Source organism: Chiloscyllium plagiosum, unplaced genomic scaffold (assembly GCF_037043375.1).
Source record: "Chiloscyllium plagiosum isolate Xiang-an unplaced genomic scaffold, Cpla_swu_hap1 HiC_scaffold_6, whole genome shotgun sequence".
Taxonomy (NCBI): Eukaryota; Metazoa; Chordata; class Chondrichthyes; order Orectolobiformes; family Hemiscylliidae; genus Chiloscyllium; species Chiloscyllium plagiosum.
In genome coordinates, this window is record NW_028270144.1 from 85,461,993 (window position 1) to 85,483,226 (window position 21,234).

Here is a 21,234-nt window from a genome sequence, read left to right on the forward strand (position 1 = left end):
TGAGAGTGAGTGTGAGTGAGTGTGTGTGTGTGAGGGTGTGTGAGGGTGTGTGAGGGTGTGTGAGTGTGAGAGTGTATGTGAGTGTGTGTGAGTGTGAGTGTGAGTGCGCGTGTGTGTGAGTGTGTGTGGGTGTGTGAGTGGGTGTGAGTGGGTGTGAGTGGGTGTGAGTGGGTGTGAGTGGGTGTGAGTGGGTGTGTGTGAGAGTGTGAGAGTGTGAGAGTGTGAGAGTGTGAGAGTGAGTGAGTTAGTGTGAGAGTGTGAGAGTGAGAGAGAGTGAGAGTGAGAGAGTGAGAGAGAGTGAGTGAGAGTGTGAGTGAGTGTGAGAGTGAGTGTGAGAGTGAGTGTGAGAGTGAGTGTGAGAGTGAGTGAGAGCGTGTGTGTGCGTGTGTGCGCGTGTGTGAGTGTGTGTGAGTGTGTGAGTGTGTGTGTGAGAGTGTGTGTGAGTGTGTGAGAGTGTGTGAGAGTGTGTGTGGGTGTGAGTGAGAGAGTGAAAGAGTGAAAGAGTGAAAGAGTGAGAGAGTGAGAGAGTGAGAGAGTGAGAGAGTGAGAGAGTGAGAGAGTGAGAGTGTGAGAGTGTGAGAGTGAGAGAGTGAGAGAGTGAGAGAGTGAGAGAGTGAGAGAGTGAGAGAGTGAGAGTGAGTGTGAGAGTGAGTGAGAGCGTGTGCGTGCGTGTGCGTGCGTGTGCGTGCGTGTGCGTGCGTGTGAGTGCGTGTGAGAGTGAGAGAGTGAGAGAGTGAGAGAGTGAGAGAGTGAGAGAGTGAGAGAGTGAGAGAGTGAGAAAGCGTTTGAGAGTGAGAGAGAGAGAAGACTGGCATGTTTCTCTGTCTTGCAGGCAGACTATAAAAAAAGTACATAGCCACCTCCTGCAATTCAGAATCAATTTACATCGCCATCTCCTGCAGTTAAGAAAGAATAAGAACACTGCAGTTAAGAATCTAACCACACCCTTGCAGTTAAGAAACAATTTAAAACAAATTCTGCAGCTAAGGAATGATCTAATCACATTGTTTCTGGAAATAATCAAATCACTACATAGTGTCTTTGGTGGCATGTGACTGTGCTGTAAAATCCTGTATAAAGCAGAACTGTTCCCTTGTTCAGAGAGATCTCTTGACACACTCCATAAGGTCCACGAACAGTGTTATAGGGTTCTGCAAGCAGGAAGGCCACCCGACCAAGGAATGAAAGGAGGCCAAGAACTGTAATCTGTGCGGAGAGGCGGGCCACATGTACAAGGCCTGCCCAAGACGAGGGGCCGCCACCTACGCACAGATGGCCAGAGGTGGCAACACGAGCCGTGGACCGCCTTAGACCAGCATGGTACCACAAAACAGCACGGGAACGGTGTCTGAAGGCACCCAGAAGGAAGGGCAGGCTGTAGCGGAGCAGACGGCAGACAGCGGGGAGATGCAGCAGCCGATCCAAGCTCCTTCAAGACAGTCGGAGGAAATGGAAGAGAAGGGATCAAAGGAGGCAGAGGATTGGATTACCGTGAAAAGCAGGAAGAGGAAACCTCCCAAAGCCATCCAGCGAGGGGGGAAGCGACAACTACACGGCGAGGATACAGGCAGCTCTTCCGACGGTGAGGACGGGCGCAAGGAGGGTCGTCACCAGAGGAAGAGACAGAGCGCCGTGGGGAAAAAGGAGGGCAGCACCACCCAAGCAGGAAAAGACAATCCCTCTGAGGGGACGGGTAAAGGCCTCCCCCCACCCGGTGAGAACCAAGAGGTACCCACTGGCCCACAGTTCCAGGTAACTGGGAGCAGCGGTCCTGTGACAGCCCTGCTGTCAGATGGAGAACTGAACTATGCGGAACCTGGGCCTGACCCGAAGACACCAGAGCGGGGAAATGGCTCCAGCGTGGAGCCGGACAGCTACCTGGGAGGGTCCAGCAGTTTGCCGTCACCACGGGAATGCACACAGCTACCCCAGAGGGGCAAGACCAGCAGCAAATGGACACTGTTAACCTTGTAAACTGTTAAAATGGGGTTAAAAATTGCCAGCATCAATGTGTGTAGCATCAAAACGGCTACGCGATGTGTTTCTACGATGGCCTTCCTGGCCAACGTTAAAGCCAACGTCCTGTTCCTGCAGGAGTGTGGGATACCGCACCTCAGCAGCTACAGGAGATGGTCGAGCTTGTGGGCCCATGGGACGTCAGTTTGGTCGGGGGGCAACGATAGCTGCGCCTCCGGCCTGGGTATCCTGTTGCGAGGAGGCAACTTCACCATCTCCGAGGTTAAGGTGGTGGTGGGCAGGCGCCTCCTCGTAGCCGACGTCATGTACAGGAATGCTCCCTGAGACTGATTAATGTGTACGCCCCAGTGGGTAAGAGTGAACGGTTGGCCGTCCTGCAGCAGCTTCCACTGTTGCTGGCTACGTCCAGGCTGGTCATTCTGGCCAGAGACTTCAACTGTATCATTGATGCAGATGGACGATCCGGCGGGGGGGACAGTAAACTGGATACCACGTCCAGAGCCCTGATGGACACGGTAAAAGATGCCAAGCTGCACGACGTCTTCAGCACCCCTGCAGATGGAGCGCAGCATAGATACACCTGGTCACGGGCAGACGGGTCTATCCGCTCAAGGATAGATTACCTGTTTGTGTCCCGAACGCTCTCGGTCAGATCCATCGACGTCAAACCGGTGTTCTTCTCTGACCACTGCCTCCTGCTGGCCGACTGTCACCTACAGGACAAGCAGCGGGCTGGTAAGGGAACGTGGAAGCTGAACACAAAGCAGTTGACCCCAGAAAACATTGAGGAGCTCAAGAGGGACTACGCAGGTTGGAGAACCGTGAAGCCCCTCTTTGAGTCCCCAGCGGACTGGTGGGAAACAGTAAAAGGGAACATCAAGAGGTTCTTCATCCTCAAAGGTGTTCAGGAGGCGAGAGAGAGGCGGGGAAAACTGTCCGAGCTCCAGGAAAGTATGCAGAACCTGCTCCTGCTGCAGACGATGGGGGTGGATGTCACGGAGGACCTCAAGGAGGTGAAGGGCCAGCAAGCCTCGCTCTTTGCTTCGGAGGCCTCCAAGATAATCTTCCAGTCCAGGGTCCACTCGGTGGAGCAGGACGAGACGTCCTCACGTTTCTTCTTCCAGAAGGTGCACAAAGAGAGCTCCGTGCTCGGCAGCCTGAAGGAAGAAGATGGCTCGATAACGTCATCTCAGACTGATGTCATGAGGATCAGTAAATCCTTCTATGCCAGTCTGTATGACGCGAAGCCGACCGACAGCACGGCCTCCCAGTCATTCCTGTCCTCTATCACGGCGGTCTTAGACGACAGAACACGAGAGAGGCTGGACCAGCCGCTATCTCTGGATGAGCTGACCAAGGCCCTCGAGTCCTTCGAAAAGAATAAAACTCCCGGAAGCGACGGCTTACCGGTCGAGCTCTATTCCGCTCTGTGGGACTTGATTGGCCAGGACCTGCTGGAGGTGTATGTCAGTATGCTTCGGGCAGGTACCATGAGTGAATCCATGAGGAAAGGCATCATCACCCTCATCTACAAGCGGAAGGGGGAGAGGGAAGAAATTAGAAATTGGAGACCGATCTCACTGTTGAATGCGGATTACAAAATTCTGTCAAAGGTAATCGCCAACTGGGTCAGGTCTGCTCTGGGGTCGGTGATTCACCCTGACCAAACCTGTGCTGTGCCGGGCAGGAAGATCGCTGAGAGTCTCGCACTCCTCAGGGATACGATCGCCTACGTGCAGGACAGGGGGTTGGACACCTGCCTGATCAGCCTGGACCAGGAGAAAGCCTTTGACAGGATATCACACAGGTATATGAGAGATGTTCTCTCCAAAATGGGCTTTGGGGAGGGAATCTGCAATTGGATCCGACTGCTCTACACCAACACTGTCAGTGCAGTCTCAATCAACGGGTGGGAATCAGATAGCTTCCCAGTCAGATCTGGAGTCAGGCAGGGCTGCCCTCTCTCTCTCCTGCCTTGTTTGTGTGCTGCATAGAGCCATTTGCCGAGTCCATCAGGAAGGATGCGAGCCTGAGAGGGGTGACTATTCCTGGCAGCGGGGGCCTGCAGGTTAAGGCCTCCCTGTACATGGATGACGTCGCCGTTTTCTGCTCGGATCCCCTGTCCGTGCGCAGACTCATGTGCATATGTGGCCAGTTCGAACGAGCCTCGGGGGCCAAGGTAAACCGAGGCAAGAGCGAGGCCATGCTCTTCGGGAACTGGGCCAACCAATCCTCGATCCCCTTCACCGTCAGGACCGACCACCTGAAGGTGCTGGGTATTTGGTTCGGAGGGGCTGGGGCGTGCGCCAAATCTTGGGAGGAGCGTATCAGCAAAGTGAGGCAGAAACTGGGCAGAAGGAAGCTACGGTCGCTCTCCATCGCGGGAAAAAACCTGGTCATCAGGTGTGAGGCACTATCATTGCTGTTATACGTGGCACAGGTCTGGCCTATTCCCAGAACCTGTGCCACTGCAGTCACCCGGGCCATCTTCCAGTTCATATGGAGGTCAAAGATGGACCGGGTCCGAAGGGACTCGCTGTACAAAGATCTGGGCAACGGGGGAAAAAATACACCCAATGCCACCCTCATCCTGATGGCCACCTTTGTGTGTGGCTGCATCAAGCTGTACGTGGATCCCCGGTATGCAAACACCAAGTGTCACTACGTACTGAGGTTCTACCTGTCCCCGGTGTTGCGAAGGATGGGCCTGGCCTCGCTGCCGCGGAACACTCCGAGTAGTTGGACCGTTCCGTATCACCTGTCCTTCGTGGAGAAGTTTATGAAGAAAAACACCTTTGACCACAAGTCCATCAGGAAGTGGTCAGCACGTAGTGTCCTTGAGACCCTTCGGGAAAAGGAGAGGGTGGATCCTATCGAGCAGTTCCCTGAGCAGACTGTCAAAGCCATTTGGCAGAATGCCTCATCGCCAAAACTTTCCAACAAGCACCAAGACATGGCTTGGCTGGTGGTGAGAAGGGCTCTGCCTGTGAGATCCTTTATGCACGCCCGGACTCTCAGCCGCACCGCACGCTGCCCTCGAAACGGCTGCGGGGGGGACGAGACTGTCACACACCTCCTTCTGGAATGTGCCTAGGCAGAGGAAGTCTGGAGAGGAATGCAGTGGTGTTTGTCGAGGTTCGTCCCGAGCAGCGCCGTGACGCGGGACTCCATGCTCTACGGCCTGTTCCCAGGGACAGACATCAACTGTGCCTGGAGGATCATCAACTCGGTGAAGGACGCTCTCTGGGTGGTCCGAAACCTGATCTTCCAGCTGAAGGAGTTGACCCCGACTGAGTGCTGCAGACTGGCACATTCCAAGGTCCAGGACTATGTGCTGAGGGATGCGCTGAAGCTTGGGGCAGCTGCCCCCTAGGCGCGGTGGGGAAAGACCACTGTGTAAAGTCTGCCTGCCTAACGAAGAACAGGGGGCCCATGCAGTCATTTGGGCTCTGCTGACGCTTCAGCTAATTATATGGGCATATGATTGAAAAATGTACAGACCTGTATAAAAATGATAAATTCTGATCTCTGTATGTGCATGTTTACATATTCAAAGTTTGTGCGAAGATTTGTAGATCGGGTGCTCGTTGTTGTATACATATGTACATATGTATGGCATGACCAACTGTACAGACCATCAAATTATTTTATGAATAAAGTATATTTTTGGGAAAAAAAAAGTTAAGGGTTCCTCCAAAAGATTGTACTTGCTTAATAAATTTTGGCTGTTCACAGAAGTCGAGACATTGCAGTTGCATCAAATGTGTAATAAATCTCAAGAAAAAGAACTGGAAAATACTGGAAATTACTGGAAAATAATGCCCTACCAACCTGCTTCAATATTTTGAAGTCATCAATGATTTGGTGGATATAAGCTGTTTGTTAAGAAGCTTTTGCCAGAGGCCCAGAAAATAGAATAATAAAGGCTCAGTCTTGTGGATTTTTACACAGATTTTGTACTGGATAAGGGACTGTTTGAATTTAGGTAAATGGAAGGCAGGTGTCACAAAGTAGTCAATGTGACTCGGGTAGTAGAACTCTTGCTGGAGTCAGAAAAGGGCTCATGATCTGCTTAAGAGAGTGGAGTGCAAAAAAAAGGCTTACACTCCAATGGAAGTGAGAAAGCACAGACTTGTCTTTGAAATTAGACTTTTGGGACAGTGCCTATTGCCTTAAGGCAGGTTGAAAACATCCTCTTGCACTATTTTGAAGAATAATGGGGATTGGAGAGAGGAGTCATTGTCAATATCCCTACTGTCCTGATCACGATGACGAGCTCTCAATCAGCTTTATGAAGCAAGCTATCTGAACATTACTATACAGAGATCTACAGAGGTGGTGGTTATAAATCTTGCCTCAGTTTGGACCTTTTCACAGAAAGGTACTTCTTTTCCAATTCCATAATAACATCACTGTTCACGTTTTTCAGAAAGTTGATAAGTGCAAACCAGAGAGGCATATTTCTTCTGTCAATTGTGTGGAGGATTCCCACACAAATCTTCTGAGCCACCTGTCAGGAAAGACATCCGTCCAGCAATTGCTTTCAGTTGACTGGGAAGCTATCAACTTAATCCTTATTCAGCAAAGTTTAGAAAGCTATTTGGAGCAAAGCTCTGCATGGCCTCTTTTGATGTCAAAGATTTTTGCCTGCAGCAACGATGAAGTTCTATGGAAAGTCCTCAATAGATTGAGCAAAATTTGGTACTGTCTTCTAATTCCTACAGGATGGCATGAAAGCAAATGAGTTTTGTACGGATTGGAGATCAAGTCCTTTTGTAAGTAGACGGCTAAGAAACGAGCTGAGATTGCACTAACTTTCTCTCTACCTTGGCCTACTCCCAGAGCTCCTTCATGACCAAGTGTCACAAGGGGTTACAAGTTTTGATTTGACAGGTAGCTTTTCAACCTCAGCAGGTTGACAGCCAAGAATAGGCTGACCCTCCAGCACATCTATAACTCAATACGCTAATGACTGAACAATTGCTGCCTATGCTGTAAGTGACATTCATGCCATGCACAATTTCTTAAATTCCACAAAAGGGTTGATCTCTTTCTCAACATCAGCAAGGCCAAATTCCATAACTTGGCCTCTCTTCAACCAATACCTACACTGTTATTATTGATGGAACACTTCAGCAGTTATTGAACAATGTCGTACATCAGCAGCTATCTTTCTCAAAAGGTCTGATCAGGATACTCAAAGTCAAGTGCAAAGACAGGTGATATCCAATCCTCACCAAAGAAAATTCCTTCAGGGTGACAACCATGATCACTGAAATCAGATGTGCTAGTTTAGACACCTTGCTTGCATGCAAAATAACTGGATACTGCAGCAGAATATCTTTGCGCAGCATAAATATGGTGCCCAAGAATTGCAGAGAAAATGTTTGAAGCACTTTCTGAAGGCCTCAGTGAAAATGAAATAAATTGACATCAATCCTTGGGAAAAATCCGCTACAAACAGTGCCACGTGCTGCACCATATTAAGCAAGCCGCAGCACAGTTGGAAATTGGACACATATAGACAAGTGACAAAAGCATACGGGAGAAACAGCAGAACCCTGCCTCAAGACCTTCTATGCCTCAGTTGAATTCTGGTCTCCTCTGCCCAAAGATAGAGGATTCCAGAATTGGACTACCCAGTCACCTGAGGACACACAAATCGTGAAGCCGGAAAAGTGTAATCTGTTTTGAGGGACAACGGATCATGACCAATTAGGGAAACACAAAGATACTGAATTTCCTACATTGCTTTAAAAAAAAACTTAATTGCCTTTGAAGCTCTTTTGGAACATCTTGTGGTTGCAATTTTTTTCTTTTGAATTCTTTTCTGAATTCACACGAATTCAGAATTACAAATGTTATCTACCATTTTGGAGTAAACTGATGACATTGGGGAAGTACCTACAAATTCACAATTGACACAATTGTGCGCGAATATATTTTACAAAGAAGAGAATTTGCAAGCATCTGACACAATGTATGCCATGTGAGAATCTCCCCATATCTTATATGTCATTCATTCCAACAGATCTATGCCAGTACTTACGCACATTGAACCCTGCTCAATAAATTTTCTTCTAAATTTATTGTTAACTCTCCATTTCCTTGTCATCAAATGCTCGTCAACCTTACCTCTGAATTCATCTATATTATTCGCTTCAACCATTCCTCAAGGTAGATAGTCATGCATTTTTATTTATCCCTTTTTCAGTAAAGAAATTTATTCTGAATTCACTGCTGAATTTCTTAGGGAATATCCTATATTTATGGCCTCTATTTATACTCATTTGTAAAAAAATGGAAATTTTCTTTCTATCTACTCTCTGAAAAAGCTTACATAATTTGAGACACCTCTACTAGGTCACCCCTCACACACCCCATTCCAATCTTCTTTGCACCCAGAGGGGAAAGATACAACTGACAATCTTTTTCTGGCATAGAAAACCCACAGATATCTGGTATTATCTGTTTAATTTATCTCTGTACTCTCTGCAGTTTCCTCTCCATCCTTTAAATAACATGTTCGTCAGAATAGCATGTGGTGCTTCCAAGGTTGCATGCAGACATCGCAAATTTTTTCAATTCTCTTTAGCTATAAAGCTTTGCTTTCTCATGGCCATTTAATCTGTAGCACAGCTTTAGTGATGGATACATTTGTACCGAGATCCTCTTGTTACTCTCTCACACTTAAACTCCTACCTTAAAGTAAATGACTACCCGATTACAGATGTATTCTGAGCAATACATACTACCTGTATTTAACTTCATTTGCCAATAATTTCCCTATTCTTCAAGTTTATTCATGTCCTCCTATACTTCACTGCAGTACTCTTCAGTATTCACTCTCCACTCAAATTTTGTTCACCTGCCATTTTAGAAACTATGCTGTTGATCAGCTGAAATTTTTTAAGTAAATTGTGAATTATAGTACCAAAACTGATCCTGGTTAGACATCGCTTACAATTTTTGCAATTTTGTCTTGAAATTAGCTAGAAGTCATTCTTCCACTTGTACTGACTTCACAGTCTGTGACCTTTTTAATCTATTGTAAGTATCGTAAAATCCTGATAAATTACATTTACTGCATTAACACTGTCTACGCTCTCTGTTAACTCCTCATAAACTTCAATAAGGTTGTTTAAACAAGATTTTCACTTTAAAAATCTATTCTAACCATCATCACATTTTTAATTTCCATGTTATTCTATACTCTGCTTTATTACAGACTTAATGACTTTTTCTAACCCTGATTGTAAGCTGATTTAGAATTATAGAATTCCTAGAGTGAAGGCAGGCCATTCGGCCCATCAAATCCACACCGACCCTCTGAAAAACATCCTACCCAGACCAACCTCCCCTACCCTACCTTTATAACTTTGTACTTCCCATGGCTAACACAGCTAGCCTGCAGATCCCTGGACACAATGGGTAATTTAGCATGGCCAAACCATTTAACCTGAACATCTTTGGACTGTGGGAAGAAACCACAGTCCACTGTGGGCAGCACGGTGGCTCAGTGGTTAGCACTGCTGCCACACAGCTCCAGGGACCTGGGTTCAATTCCCGCCTCGGGCAACTGTCTGTGTGGAGTTTGCACATTCTCCCTGTGTCGGTGTGGTTTCCTCCCGCAGTCCAAAGATGTGCAGGTCAGGTGAATTGCCTATGCTAAATTGCCCATAGTCTTCGGTAGATTAGTCAGGGGTAAATGTAGGGGAATGGGTTTGGGTGGCTCTTAGAGGGTTGCTGTGACTTGTTGGGCCGAAGGGCCTGTTTCCACACTGTAGAGAATCTAATCTAATTTAAAAAAGACATTGGGAGAATGTGCAAATTCCATACAGACACAGTAACCTGGGGCTGGAATCAAATCCAGATCCCTGGCACTGTGAAGCAGCAATATGAACTACTGAGCCACTGTGCCACTCACAATTGTTTGGACTATTACTGCTTGGACATTTCCTGCTTCCTACTTAAACATAGGAATTATGTAAGCTTAGTACCTCTACTACACGTTTACCTAACAAATTATTAGATACAAGTATTACTGCCTTTGCTATCTCAGCCCTAGATTCTGGCAGGTGACTTTTTTTCCTATTCATGGGATGTGGATACCACTAGCAAGGTCAGAATTTGTTGCCCATCTCTAACTGCCCTTTGGATGGTGAATCGTTGTAGTCCTTGGGGGCGAAATGAGGTCAGGGACTGAGTGGATGAAATTCAAATTGAGCAGCGAGCATATTATTGTATAGTTGTACATTATTATATCAATTTCCACACATATGGCTGGAAACAATACATGTGTACATCATGCAGAGTTGTGTGTTTAGTAGGAAAAGGGCTGTATACTACTGTGCATGAATCACAGAAACCATGAACAGTGCTGTGAAATTCTTGCAAAAAGCCAAGTGTTCAGATATGAAGCCAGGCAATTAAATATAAAAATCAGGGATGAAGTTCTGCATATAATCATCAATAAACAAAGCATGTGGGAACTACAAATGTACAGAAAAGTGCATCACGAAACATTCAGATTGTCAAAGCTGAGACTGGTTAGTTCAGTTGGCTAGAAGGTTGGTCTACGATTTAGAGTGATGCCGACAGTGCAGGTTCAATTCCCACACCAGCCAAGGTCACCATGAAGGTCCCTCCTTCTCAATCTCACTTCTTTCCTGAGGTGTGGTGCCCCCCAGGATAAACTCACCACTTGTTGTATCTCTCTTTCTCTCTCTCTCTCAGAGAGCAGCTGAATGATCCTCAGACTACAACAAATTAACTTTAGTAGCCACACTATCAGAGGCGAAAGTGAGGTCTGCAGATGCTGGAGATCAGAACTGAAAATGTGTTGCTGGAAAAGCACAGCAGGTCAGGCAGCATCCAGGGAACAGGAGAATCGACGTTTCGGGCACAAGCCCTTCTTCAGGAATGAGGAAGGTTTGTCCAGGAGGCTAAGATAAAAGGTAGGGAGGGACTTGGGGGAGGGGCGTCGGAAATGCGATAGGTGGAACGAGGTCAATGTGAGGGTGATAGGTCAGACTGGGGTGGGGGCGGAGAGGTCAGGAAGAAGATTGCAGGTTAGGAAGGCGGTGCTGAGTTCGATGGATTTGACTGAGACAAGGTGGGGGGAGGGGAAATGAGGAAACTGGTGAAATCCGATTTCATCCCTTGTGGTTGGAGGGTTCCTAGACGGAAGATGAAGCGCTCTTCCTCCAACCGTCGTGTTGTTGTGGTCTGGCCATGGAGGAGTCCAAAGACCTGCATATCCTTGGTGGAGTGGGAGGGGGAGTTGAAGTGTTGAACCACAGGGTGGTTGGGTTGGTTGGTCCGGGTGTCCCAGAGGCGTTCTCTGAAACGCTCCGCAAGTAGGCGGCCTGTCTCCCCAATATAGAGGGCCGGGAGTGGAGGTTGGGTTGGTGGGGGGTGTGGATCTGACGAGGGAGTCACGGAGGGAGTGGTCTTCCTACTAGGAGGTTGAACAGTTCATCCACTTCACCAACACCTTCCACCCCGACCTCAAATTCACCTGGACAGTCTCAGATTCCTCCCTCCCCTTCCTCGACCTTTCTATTTCTATGTCAGGCGACCGAATCAACACGGACATCTACTACAAACCGACCGACTCCCACAGCTACCTGGACTACACCTCCTCCCACACTGCCCCCTGTAAAAACGCCATCCCATTCTCCCATTTCCTTCGTCTCCGCCGCATCTGCTCCCAGGAGGACCAGTTCCAAAAACATACAACCCAGATGGCCTCCTTCTTCAAGGACCGCAATGTCCCCCCCGACGTGGTCGACGATGCCCTCCACCGCATCTCTTCCACTTCTCGCTCCTCCGCCCTTGATCCCCGCCCCTCCAACCGCCATCAGGACAGAACCCCACTGGTCCTCACCTACCACCCACCAATCTCCATGTACAGCGCAGCATCCACCGTCATTTCCGCCAACTCCAAACGGACCCCACCACCAAGGATATATTTCCCTCACCTCCCCTATCAGCATTCCGTAAAGACCATTCCCTTCGTGACTCCCTAGTCAGATCCACACCCCCCACCAACCCAACCTCCACTCCCGGCCCTCTATATTGGGGAGACAGGCCGCCTACTTGCGGAGCGTTTCAGAGAACACCTCTGGGACACCCGGACCAACCAACCCAACCACCCTGTGGCTCAACACTTCAACTCCCCCTCCCACTCCACCAAGAATATGCAGGTCTTTGGACTCCTCCATGGCCAGACCACAACAACACGACGGTTGGAAGAAGAGCGCCTCATCTTCCGCCTAGGAACCCTCCAACCACAAGGGATGAACTCGGATTTCACCAGTTTCCTCATTTCCCCTCCTCCCACCTTGTCTCAGTCAAATCCATCGAACTCAGCACCGCCTTCCTAACCTGCAATCTTCTTCCTGACCTCTCCGCCCCCACCCCAGTCTGACCTATCACCCTCACCTTGACCTCTTTCCACCTATCACATTTCCGACGCCCCTCTCCCAAGTCCCTCCTCCCTACCTTTTATCTTAGCCTGCTGGACAAACTTTCCTCATTCCTGAAGAAGGACTTATGCCCGAAACGTCGATTCTCCTGTTCCCTGGATGTTGCCTGACCTGCTGTGCTTTTCCAGCAACACATTTTCAACACTATCAGAGGCCTTGGGTAATGAACAGACATTGTCTATAAAAAGATTCTGGAGAAGAATAAAGATCATGTGAAACACATGGACACTGAAATGTGGGAATTCTAACATGCTATGATCAGCATAACATTTGCAAGTACTCTAACCCAAAGTGAGCTTTACACTTCAATGTTAAGACTTCCTCTCCATACATATGAAATAAATGATCGTAATTGGATATTATCTTATCAATTTGTCACGATGACCCCATATCAAGACAATGTTTGTACAAAATCTTTGCTACATCTTATTTGCACCCATGTCCAATGATTGTGCCCTCAGATAATGAGTAAAGTTTAGATTCTGGAAGATGCAAAAGAACTATTAGATTTAATATTTCTATCTCCATAAATGCAGTCAGACTTGCTGAGTTTCTGTAGTATTTTCTATTTTTATTTCTAATTTCTAGCATCTGCAATCTTCTAGTTCTATTATATTTATAATTTAGGTGCCTGCACTTACAGGAAGCATAGAAGGATATTTATAGAGGTATACAGCAGGGAAACAGACATTTCTATCCATTTGACCAACACCTTTAAGATATTGAAAAGATGAAGCTAAGCCATATGCATAAGTTATTCACACTGGGCAGGTGTGTGAAAAATCATGGGACATAGTTATAAGATATGAAAACATAAAACTCAAGATTTTTTTTTCACATAGAATCTGCAGGAACAGATTGGTATGTGCATTGAGTACTGATTTATTACAAGGATTCAAGGAGGAGTTAAACAAGTGAGTGAGAATAACATAACAGCACACAAAATCGGAAGGTAAAACACCAAGATCTCTTGCAACTTGTTTAATCACCTTTTGGGTCTGGAAAACAACTGTGCCAGGTTTTTAACCTCTCCAAGGAGAATGTGAGGCAGGAAGGATGGAGTAACAACATGGAGAAGTCACACCATAACAATATAAAACAACATGGAAAATGTGAAGAATGAGTTTACCTTTTCCCATGTTTAGCTTTCACGTATTCAAGTGGTTTAGTGAAGAAAACAGGAGGAAAATTGAAAAACAGAACATAGAAAGGATACCAAAATATTACAACACAAACAGACCATTTGATCCAGATACTTCCCTCATGAATCACCATTGTTTACTCACACCCCACAATGTTCAATATGAAACAATAAAAGTTGCTGGAAAAGCTCAGCAGATCTGGCAGCATCTGTGAAGAGAAATCAAAGTTAACACTTCGGGTCCAGTGACCCGTCCTCAGAATTCAACATGCAGAATTCTTTTTATCAATGCTTAAAATTATTTAAAGGTCTTTAATTAAACTACTCTTTGTTGGAGAAAAAAAGTCATATGCTAAGTATCATTTCTGATAGCAGTGAGAAAACAGCTTCTCCAATTGCTCCACTTATGTGGTGAAAGGTACATGTATGAAACTTCTGGTTAGGGTGTTAAAGGATTTGATCGAGTGCAATGAAGGAATAACTAAACTAATCAATGTCTGACTTGAAGGGCAACTTGCACATATTGGTACTTACATATACCATCCTCATCTTTTGAGGTGGTTTGGGAGAAATTGTCAAAATAATGGCTAGTTGCTGAAATACATTTTGTTGCCAGTGCACTGAAGCTCTATCAGATAAATGGTGAATGGTTTAAAGTGTTGGATGAGATGCATTTCAAGTTGGTTGCTTTTTCTTGGTTGGTGAGAGTTTCTTCAAATGATTTTGGAGGCAGAAGATCGACCAGAATTGGGAGGTAGGAGATCGACTGGAGTCGGGGGTTAATGCTAAGGGCACCTTATGCCACTCCCTCTGCTTTATATACAGTGGTGCTGTCATCTCTGGTGGGTTTATCCCACTGAAGGATTAGAACGTAATTAGGGGAGGTGATAAATGGCTTACACATTGTCTACTCGCTATGATTCTAGAGTATGACCATACCTGTTTTATGCTTAGCTATAATGTGATCCACCGTGGCCAACTTTGACACAGATTCCCTCATCCTTCTGTCATGTTAGATGACGACTGTGTAGGATCACCTGAGCTGGATGCTCTTTTTGCAGTGTTTGCAGACAATGCTGAGTTCATAGGTGAGGATCCTTCCTTCTTCTTTGGTGTCACTTGATTCAAACATGTGATTTGCTTGAGCATTTTGCTGGGAACTCAACAACACAGATCTAGCATAGTCACCCATTTATCCATTCTTTAGAAGACTGGACATTTAAAATCTTAGCAGCACATGGTGACCAACGTTATTAAAAAAAATGAAAAGATATGTCCTCGCCTATCCTGACTATTACGCTTGACCCATTCAAGTGAAAGAGGAGATGTTGCACTGCCTATTTGTGTAGCGAAGAACAAAAAAGATCATTGATGAAAAGGGACCATTGTGCTAAGTGATAAAAATCTTCATGGGCAGTGGCAACACATGCTGACATGCTGGATTCAAATTCAAGGCTGATTGAACAGTGTAACATTGTATTTGACTAATATATCATGAAACTATTATAATTCTATAATAAACATCACTATATTGGCAATTTTTAATACTTGCCAAAAATTGCAATCTGCAATAAAAGTATATACCCTAGAAGAGGCCTGTTAAATTCTATTGTCGAGATTCAGAAATCATCACCCTCCATGCAGCTCATTCTTGTCTTCCTTCCAATCTGTTCGTGGAATGTGGGTACTATAGGCTAGGCTGACATTTACACCCATGGCTGAATTGCCCTGAAGACAGCAGTGAGCTGCTTTCTTGAAATCATGCAGTCCTTGGGGTGTACAGCGATCCACAACATTATCAGGAAGGAAGCTCCAGAATATTGATTGTGCAACAGTGAAGGAACGGGGTGGGGGGGAAAAGAGGGGTCTGTAGCCCCAAAACAAGACAATGAGAGGCTTGCAGTGGAACCTGCAGATGGTAGGTGTTCCCATGTATCCACTGTCCTTATACTTCAATATGGTAGAGGTTGTGTGGGTTTTGAAGATACTGTTAAAGGAGGCTTAGTGAGTTATTGCGATGAATCTTGTGGAATGAATCTGCCAGTGTTTATCAGTGATGAATGGAGCAAAAATTTAAAATGGTGGTTGAATCAAATGAACTTCAAAAGGAGATGGCAGAACAGATGAATGTTCAACTTTAATGCATTTAGGGAGGTCAAACAGTAAAAGGGAATTGCAGCTACAAAAAAAAATTGGAGTTGTTTTCCTTGGAACAGAGAAGTGTGATGGTGCGACATGAATGAGATAGAAAAAATTGTGAGGGGTAAAGATAAAGTCTCATGAGGAAACTATTTGCTTTGGCAGAGAGTTCAAAAACCAGAAGTCATAGATTCAGGCTAAATGACAGGAGGATTAGAGGAGAGATGAGGAGCTTTTTTATGCAGCGGGTATTGGATGTTGGGAATTAGCTGTCTGAGTTGGTGGCGGAGACAGAGACACTAAATTCTTTCAAAAAGTACTTGAATCTGTACCTTAAGTGCTGTAAGTTGCATGGGAAGATGGAATTGGAAGAGTATTTGGGTATATTTTGGTCAGCATGGGCAAGATGGGATGAATGGCCCTCTTCTACACTATATTATTTATACGCTTCCATAGTTTTAATTTCAAACTCGGCATTGCATGCAAATACTGCAAGAGAGCATCCAGCTCAAATAATCCTGCACACTCTTCATCTAACATGGAAGGAGGATGAGGGAATCTGTGCCAAAGTTGGGAACACTAGTACTGCACACTAATTGAGCATAAAACAAACGATATAGTCATACGCCTACTTGGCAATGTCTGAGTCACTTATCTTCCCTAATTATATCCTGTCCCTTCAAAAGGACAAACTCTGGGTGCAAATCAAGTGACTTCTTTGGTCTGGATGATGTAGAGCTTCAAGCCTTGTAGGAATTACACCGACCCAGGCAAATGGAGGATATTTCATCCAACTACCATCTACCTTGTGGATGTTAGACTGGCATTAAGGAGAGAGAGGAGTTATTTGCCACAGTATTCCTAGCCCCTGACCTGCTCTTGTTGATTCAATATTTAAATATTGGCTCGGTTCAGTTTCAGGTCGACGGTAACATTCAAGATGTTGACAGTGGTGGATTCTGCAATGGTAATGCTATTAAACATCAAGAGGTGACAGCAAGATTCTCTCTTCGTGGAGAGAAGCTTTGCCTGCCAAATCTTTTGCAAACATTCCTTGCCAGTTTTCAGACAAGAGGTCAGGCAGCATCCAAGGAACAGGAGAATCGACGTTTCGGGCATAAGCCCTTCTTCAGGCTTATGCCCGAAACGTCGATTCTCCTGTTCCTTGGATGCTGCCTGACCTGCTGCGCTTTTCCAGCAACACATTTTCAGCTCTGATCTCTAGCATCTGCAGCCCTCACTTTCTCTCAGTTTTCAGACAAGCCTGGATGTTTTCCAGGTCTCCCTGTACATGGACACAGACTACATTATCTGACAAGTGGTCAAGTTGTGAATCCCCAGCTGAACACTGGGGATGTTCGCTGATGATTACACATTTCTGATTTTCAAATGGAAGGAAGATTATTAATGATTCCACCAATGGTTGGGTCTAGGACACTAATTAGTGATACTGTCATGCATAGTCAAGTCTGCAACTGGTAGACTGGTGAGGATGAAGTCTAGCAAGATTTTTCTGTTTGCCGATTTCCTCACCACCCGCTGCAGACCCAGTCTAGCAACTACGTCCACAAAGAATTAGCAAATCTGTAGTGTTACAGAGCCATGTTTGATAATAGACATTGAAGTTTACCCTTTCTGAAAACATTGTGCCATTTCCAAATGGTTCAACATAGAGGAGATCTGGTTCAATCCTTTCTTTAGATTGTAGTGGTTTTGTACAACCAAATGGGTTGTGCAGCCATTTGAGAGAGATTTAAGAGTCAACCACATTGCTGTGGGTCTGGAGTCACAGGTAGGCCAGACAAAGACAGCAGCTTTGTGTTTTGTAGGACAGCAGTGAACCAGAGGCACTGTCACGACAACTGATAATGGTTACAAGGTAAACAAGGAGAAGGCTGGAAAAACATAGCAAGCCAAGCAGCATCAGGAGGTGGAGAAGTCAACGTTTCAGATGCTACCCTTCTTCAGGACTTGGGGCGAGTGTAAAGGGAGCTGTAGATAAGGGGGGTTTGGGGTGCAAGATGGTGAGGGAGGCATAGGTGAACACAGGTAGAGGGTATGACCTGTTGCGCGATGGGGGGAATGAATTAGCTTGGTAATTGGAGGAGTCGAATAGACGAACAGAAGTGGGGGGAGGGGAAGGGAGTCTGGGGATGGGATGGGAGGTTATTTGAAATTGGAGAACTCAAATGTTGAGTCCCCCGGGCTGTAGGCTGCCCAGGCAAAAGGAGGCGTTGCTCTTCCAATTTGCTGTCTGATTCACTGTGGCAACGGAGGAGGCTAAGGATGGTCACGTTGGAAAGGGAGTGGGAAGGGGAATTAAAATAGGCAGTGACTGGGAGATCAGGTCAGCCCATGCAGGCTCATCTGAGATGCTCAGCAAAACGTGCCCTGAGTTTACGTTTGGTCTCTCTTCAACGTACAGAAGACCACATCAGGAGCATCAGATACAGTAAACTAGGTTGGAGGAGAGGCAGGTGAACCTCTGTCTCACCTGGAAGGACTGTTTGGAGCCCTGAATGGAGGTGAAGGGGGTCGTGTGCCAGCAGATTTTGCATCTTGCATCTCTGCCAGGTAACACAGAGGTTCACCTGCCTCTCTTCCAACCTAATTTACTGTATCCAGTACTCCCAACATGGTCTTCTCTACATCTGGAGATCAAACGTTAACTCAGGGCATGTTCCGCTGAGCATTTCAGCCAGGTCCACAGGGGCTGACCTGACCTCCCAGTCACCGCCCATTTTAATTCCCCTTCCCACTCCCTTTCTGACATGACCATCCTCGGCCACCTCTACTGCCACAGCAAATCAGACCACAAATTGGAGGAGCAACACCTCATCTTCTGCCTGGGCAGCCTACAGCCGGAGGACTCAACACGGAGTTCTCCAATTTCAAATAACCTCCCTTCCTTTCCCCCAACTCCCTTACATTCCACTGAACGACACTTCCTTCTAGTTACCAACCGGATTCGTTCCTCTCATCGACCAACCAGGTCATACTCTCTACCTGTGTTCACCTATACCTACCTTACCATCCCACACCCTCCCCTCCCTCAACCGCAACAACCCAACTTTTATCTGCAGCTCCCTTACACCCACCCCCAGTCCTGAAGGACTTCACCTCCTGATGCTGCCTGGCTTGCTGTGTTCCTCCAGCTTCCTGCTTGTCTACTTGGACTCTAGCATCTGCAATTTTTTTTGTGTCTCTGACAATGGTTACAAGGCTACCATTACATCAGCTTTTAACTACAGACTACTATTAAATTCAAATTTTACTATTTGCCACGGTGGAATTCTAAATCTGTCTCCTGGAACATCAGCCTGGGACTTCACAATTATAGTCCAGTAACATTACCACACCCCCACCTATCTCTGCAACGATGCTAAGCATTAAATATTTCTGACTCAATTGTTAGCCCTGCCATTGATGATTAAAAATATACATGGCAGAATGAAACTGTCATATCACAACTACATTCCATGTTTAGTTTAGCATTCAAATGCAAAACATTTTTATTGTATTACATTGAAGACATCAAAGTACAGTATGCTAAATGCAAATCCTTACCCTTTTCTCCAATGCTCTGGATGGTAACTACAAGGTAAAAAGAAAGAAACTGTTAAAAGTTGGAAAACCAGAAAATGAAAGTTTGCACATAAACTAAAGCTCAACTATCATTAAATGTAAATCATGACACCCCTGTTAACAGGTAGCCAAAGCACAAGGTCCCGAATTACTTCACAGCTCTGCGACTAAAGGCCATTGCAAATATAAACATTGCTACTGGAGTAAAAGGTCATTTAGTTCATTGGGCTGGAGAAGGTGTATCTGGAAATGAAACTAAGCCACAATAATACACGTACTTAAACACTTAAAAGACAGACTACTGAAGCTTTACCTTTAATCAGCAATATTTAAGTTCTGCACTACCATGCAATTATTCAATGCATGCACAATTCTGTTTGCATAGTATTTCAATGTAAATAAAAACTAAGAACTTCTCTGCAATGTTAACCGGTGACTACCCCAGTATAAAGGCAACATACTGCAAATGCTGGAAATTTGAAAAAAAACCAAAAACAATGAATACTTATTAGGTAAGGTTTCATGGGCAGAAAGCTAAAGTGACGTAATGCTTCAGAGGCTGTGAGACCTGTTGAATTTCTCCAACATTTTCTGTGTGGGTAATGTTTCAGTTGACAGAAGGCCAGAGGAGAAGAATTGCCTCTATTTTTATAAATTAGGCTACTGGATTCTCAAATCATATATCTTAAACAGTAAGAATCTCCTTTTCATTACATTTCCTCTGTTACATCCATCCTCGAGCTGTTAAGTCCTACCTGAGTACAGGTTTCAGAGATTTTGGTTGCCCTCTGATACACGTCTCAACTGGTCATCTTCACATTGTCATTGCTGACAAGGTATGATAAAACTTCATTGTCAAGTTCAGATCTTGTCCTTTCCCAACACTAAATATGTACTTTCCATCAAGAGTCATGGGTTAACAATCAGGATTAGGAACACTGAATGCTTGTTTCCTTCTTTTGATCTGACAACTAAGCAGAAGATGATACAGGAACTTCAAGGATCCTCAGAAAAAAAGCTTTCATCTATTAAGAAAGCTCCTGAAAACCTGGAATGGATTACACATTGAAATGGCAAATTAAACTAACCAGAGACTCTATGCATTTGTTAAACTGAAAGCCCAGATTTATCTAACAAACACATTTGAACAATAAACACTACAAAAGATAGCATTTAAGTATGCAAACCAAGACCAAAAATATAACTGGCCACTTCTTTACTGGCACAGGGTGCTCATTACAAATTTAACACATGGTGGCTAGCACTGCTGCTCCAGCGTCAGGGACCTGGGTTCGATTCCACCCGCAAGCGATCGTCTGTGTGGAGTTTGCACATTCTTCCCATGTCTGCACAGATTTCCTCCCACAGTCCAAAAAGTGCATGTTAGTTGGATTAGTCTGCTAAATTGCCCATGTTGTCCATAGATTTGCTAGCTAGGTGGAATAGCCATGGAGAATGCAGGGTTACAGGGATAAAGTAAGGATGTGGTTCTGGATGGGATGCTCTTCGGAGGGTCAGTATGAACTTGATAGGTCAAATGGCCTGCATCCACACTATAGAGATTGTATAGCTCCATCCATTGTACCTTCATCTACTGTACCATTGCTCCTAAGGGAAAGCAAAAAGCAAAAATGCCAAAATTGCAAACAGATCATGCAATATTCATGTCCTATTTTTTGCTGCTTAGTTCATCAGTTCATAGTTTCATTTTAATGTAACCAGTTAAATTTACAATATAGTAAAATCCCCCATTTCCTGCTGAAAATCACATGAAGTATAAATTGTATGTTTTGGAAGGATGCTAAAATTTGATTCCTGTCACTCCTCTGAATGCAATTTTAGAATATATTCAGCAAATTATTCAAGCAAATGATGATTTGATTTTTCTACAAATCCTATTTG

General features: G+C 45.4%; 1 protein-coding gene across 3 annotated transcripts in view; it reads right to left on the minus strand.

The window, feature by feature from the left end:
- The window catches only part of LOC122550742 (palmitoyltransferase ZDHHC20-B), a 141,716-nt gene that overhangs the window by 113,020 nt on the left and 7,462 nt on the right, over nt 1–21,234 (minus strand). For all 3 annotated transcript variants that reach the window (XM_087988169.1, XM_043691932.2, XM_043691931.2), the window contains exon 2: nt 19,315–19,341. In XM_087988169.1, the coding sequence (XP_087844295.1) occupies nt 19,315–19,341 (27 nt within the window). The remainder of the gene's footprint in view (nt 1–19,314; nt 19,342–21,234) is intronic.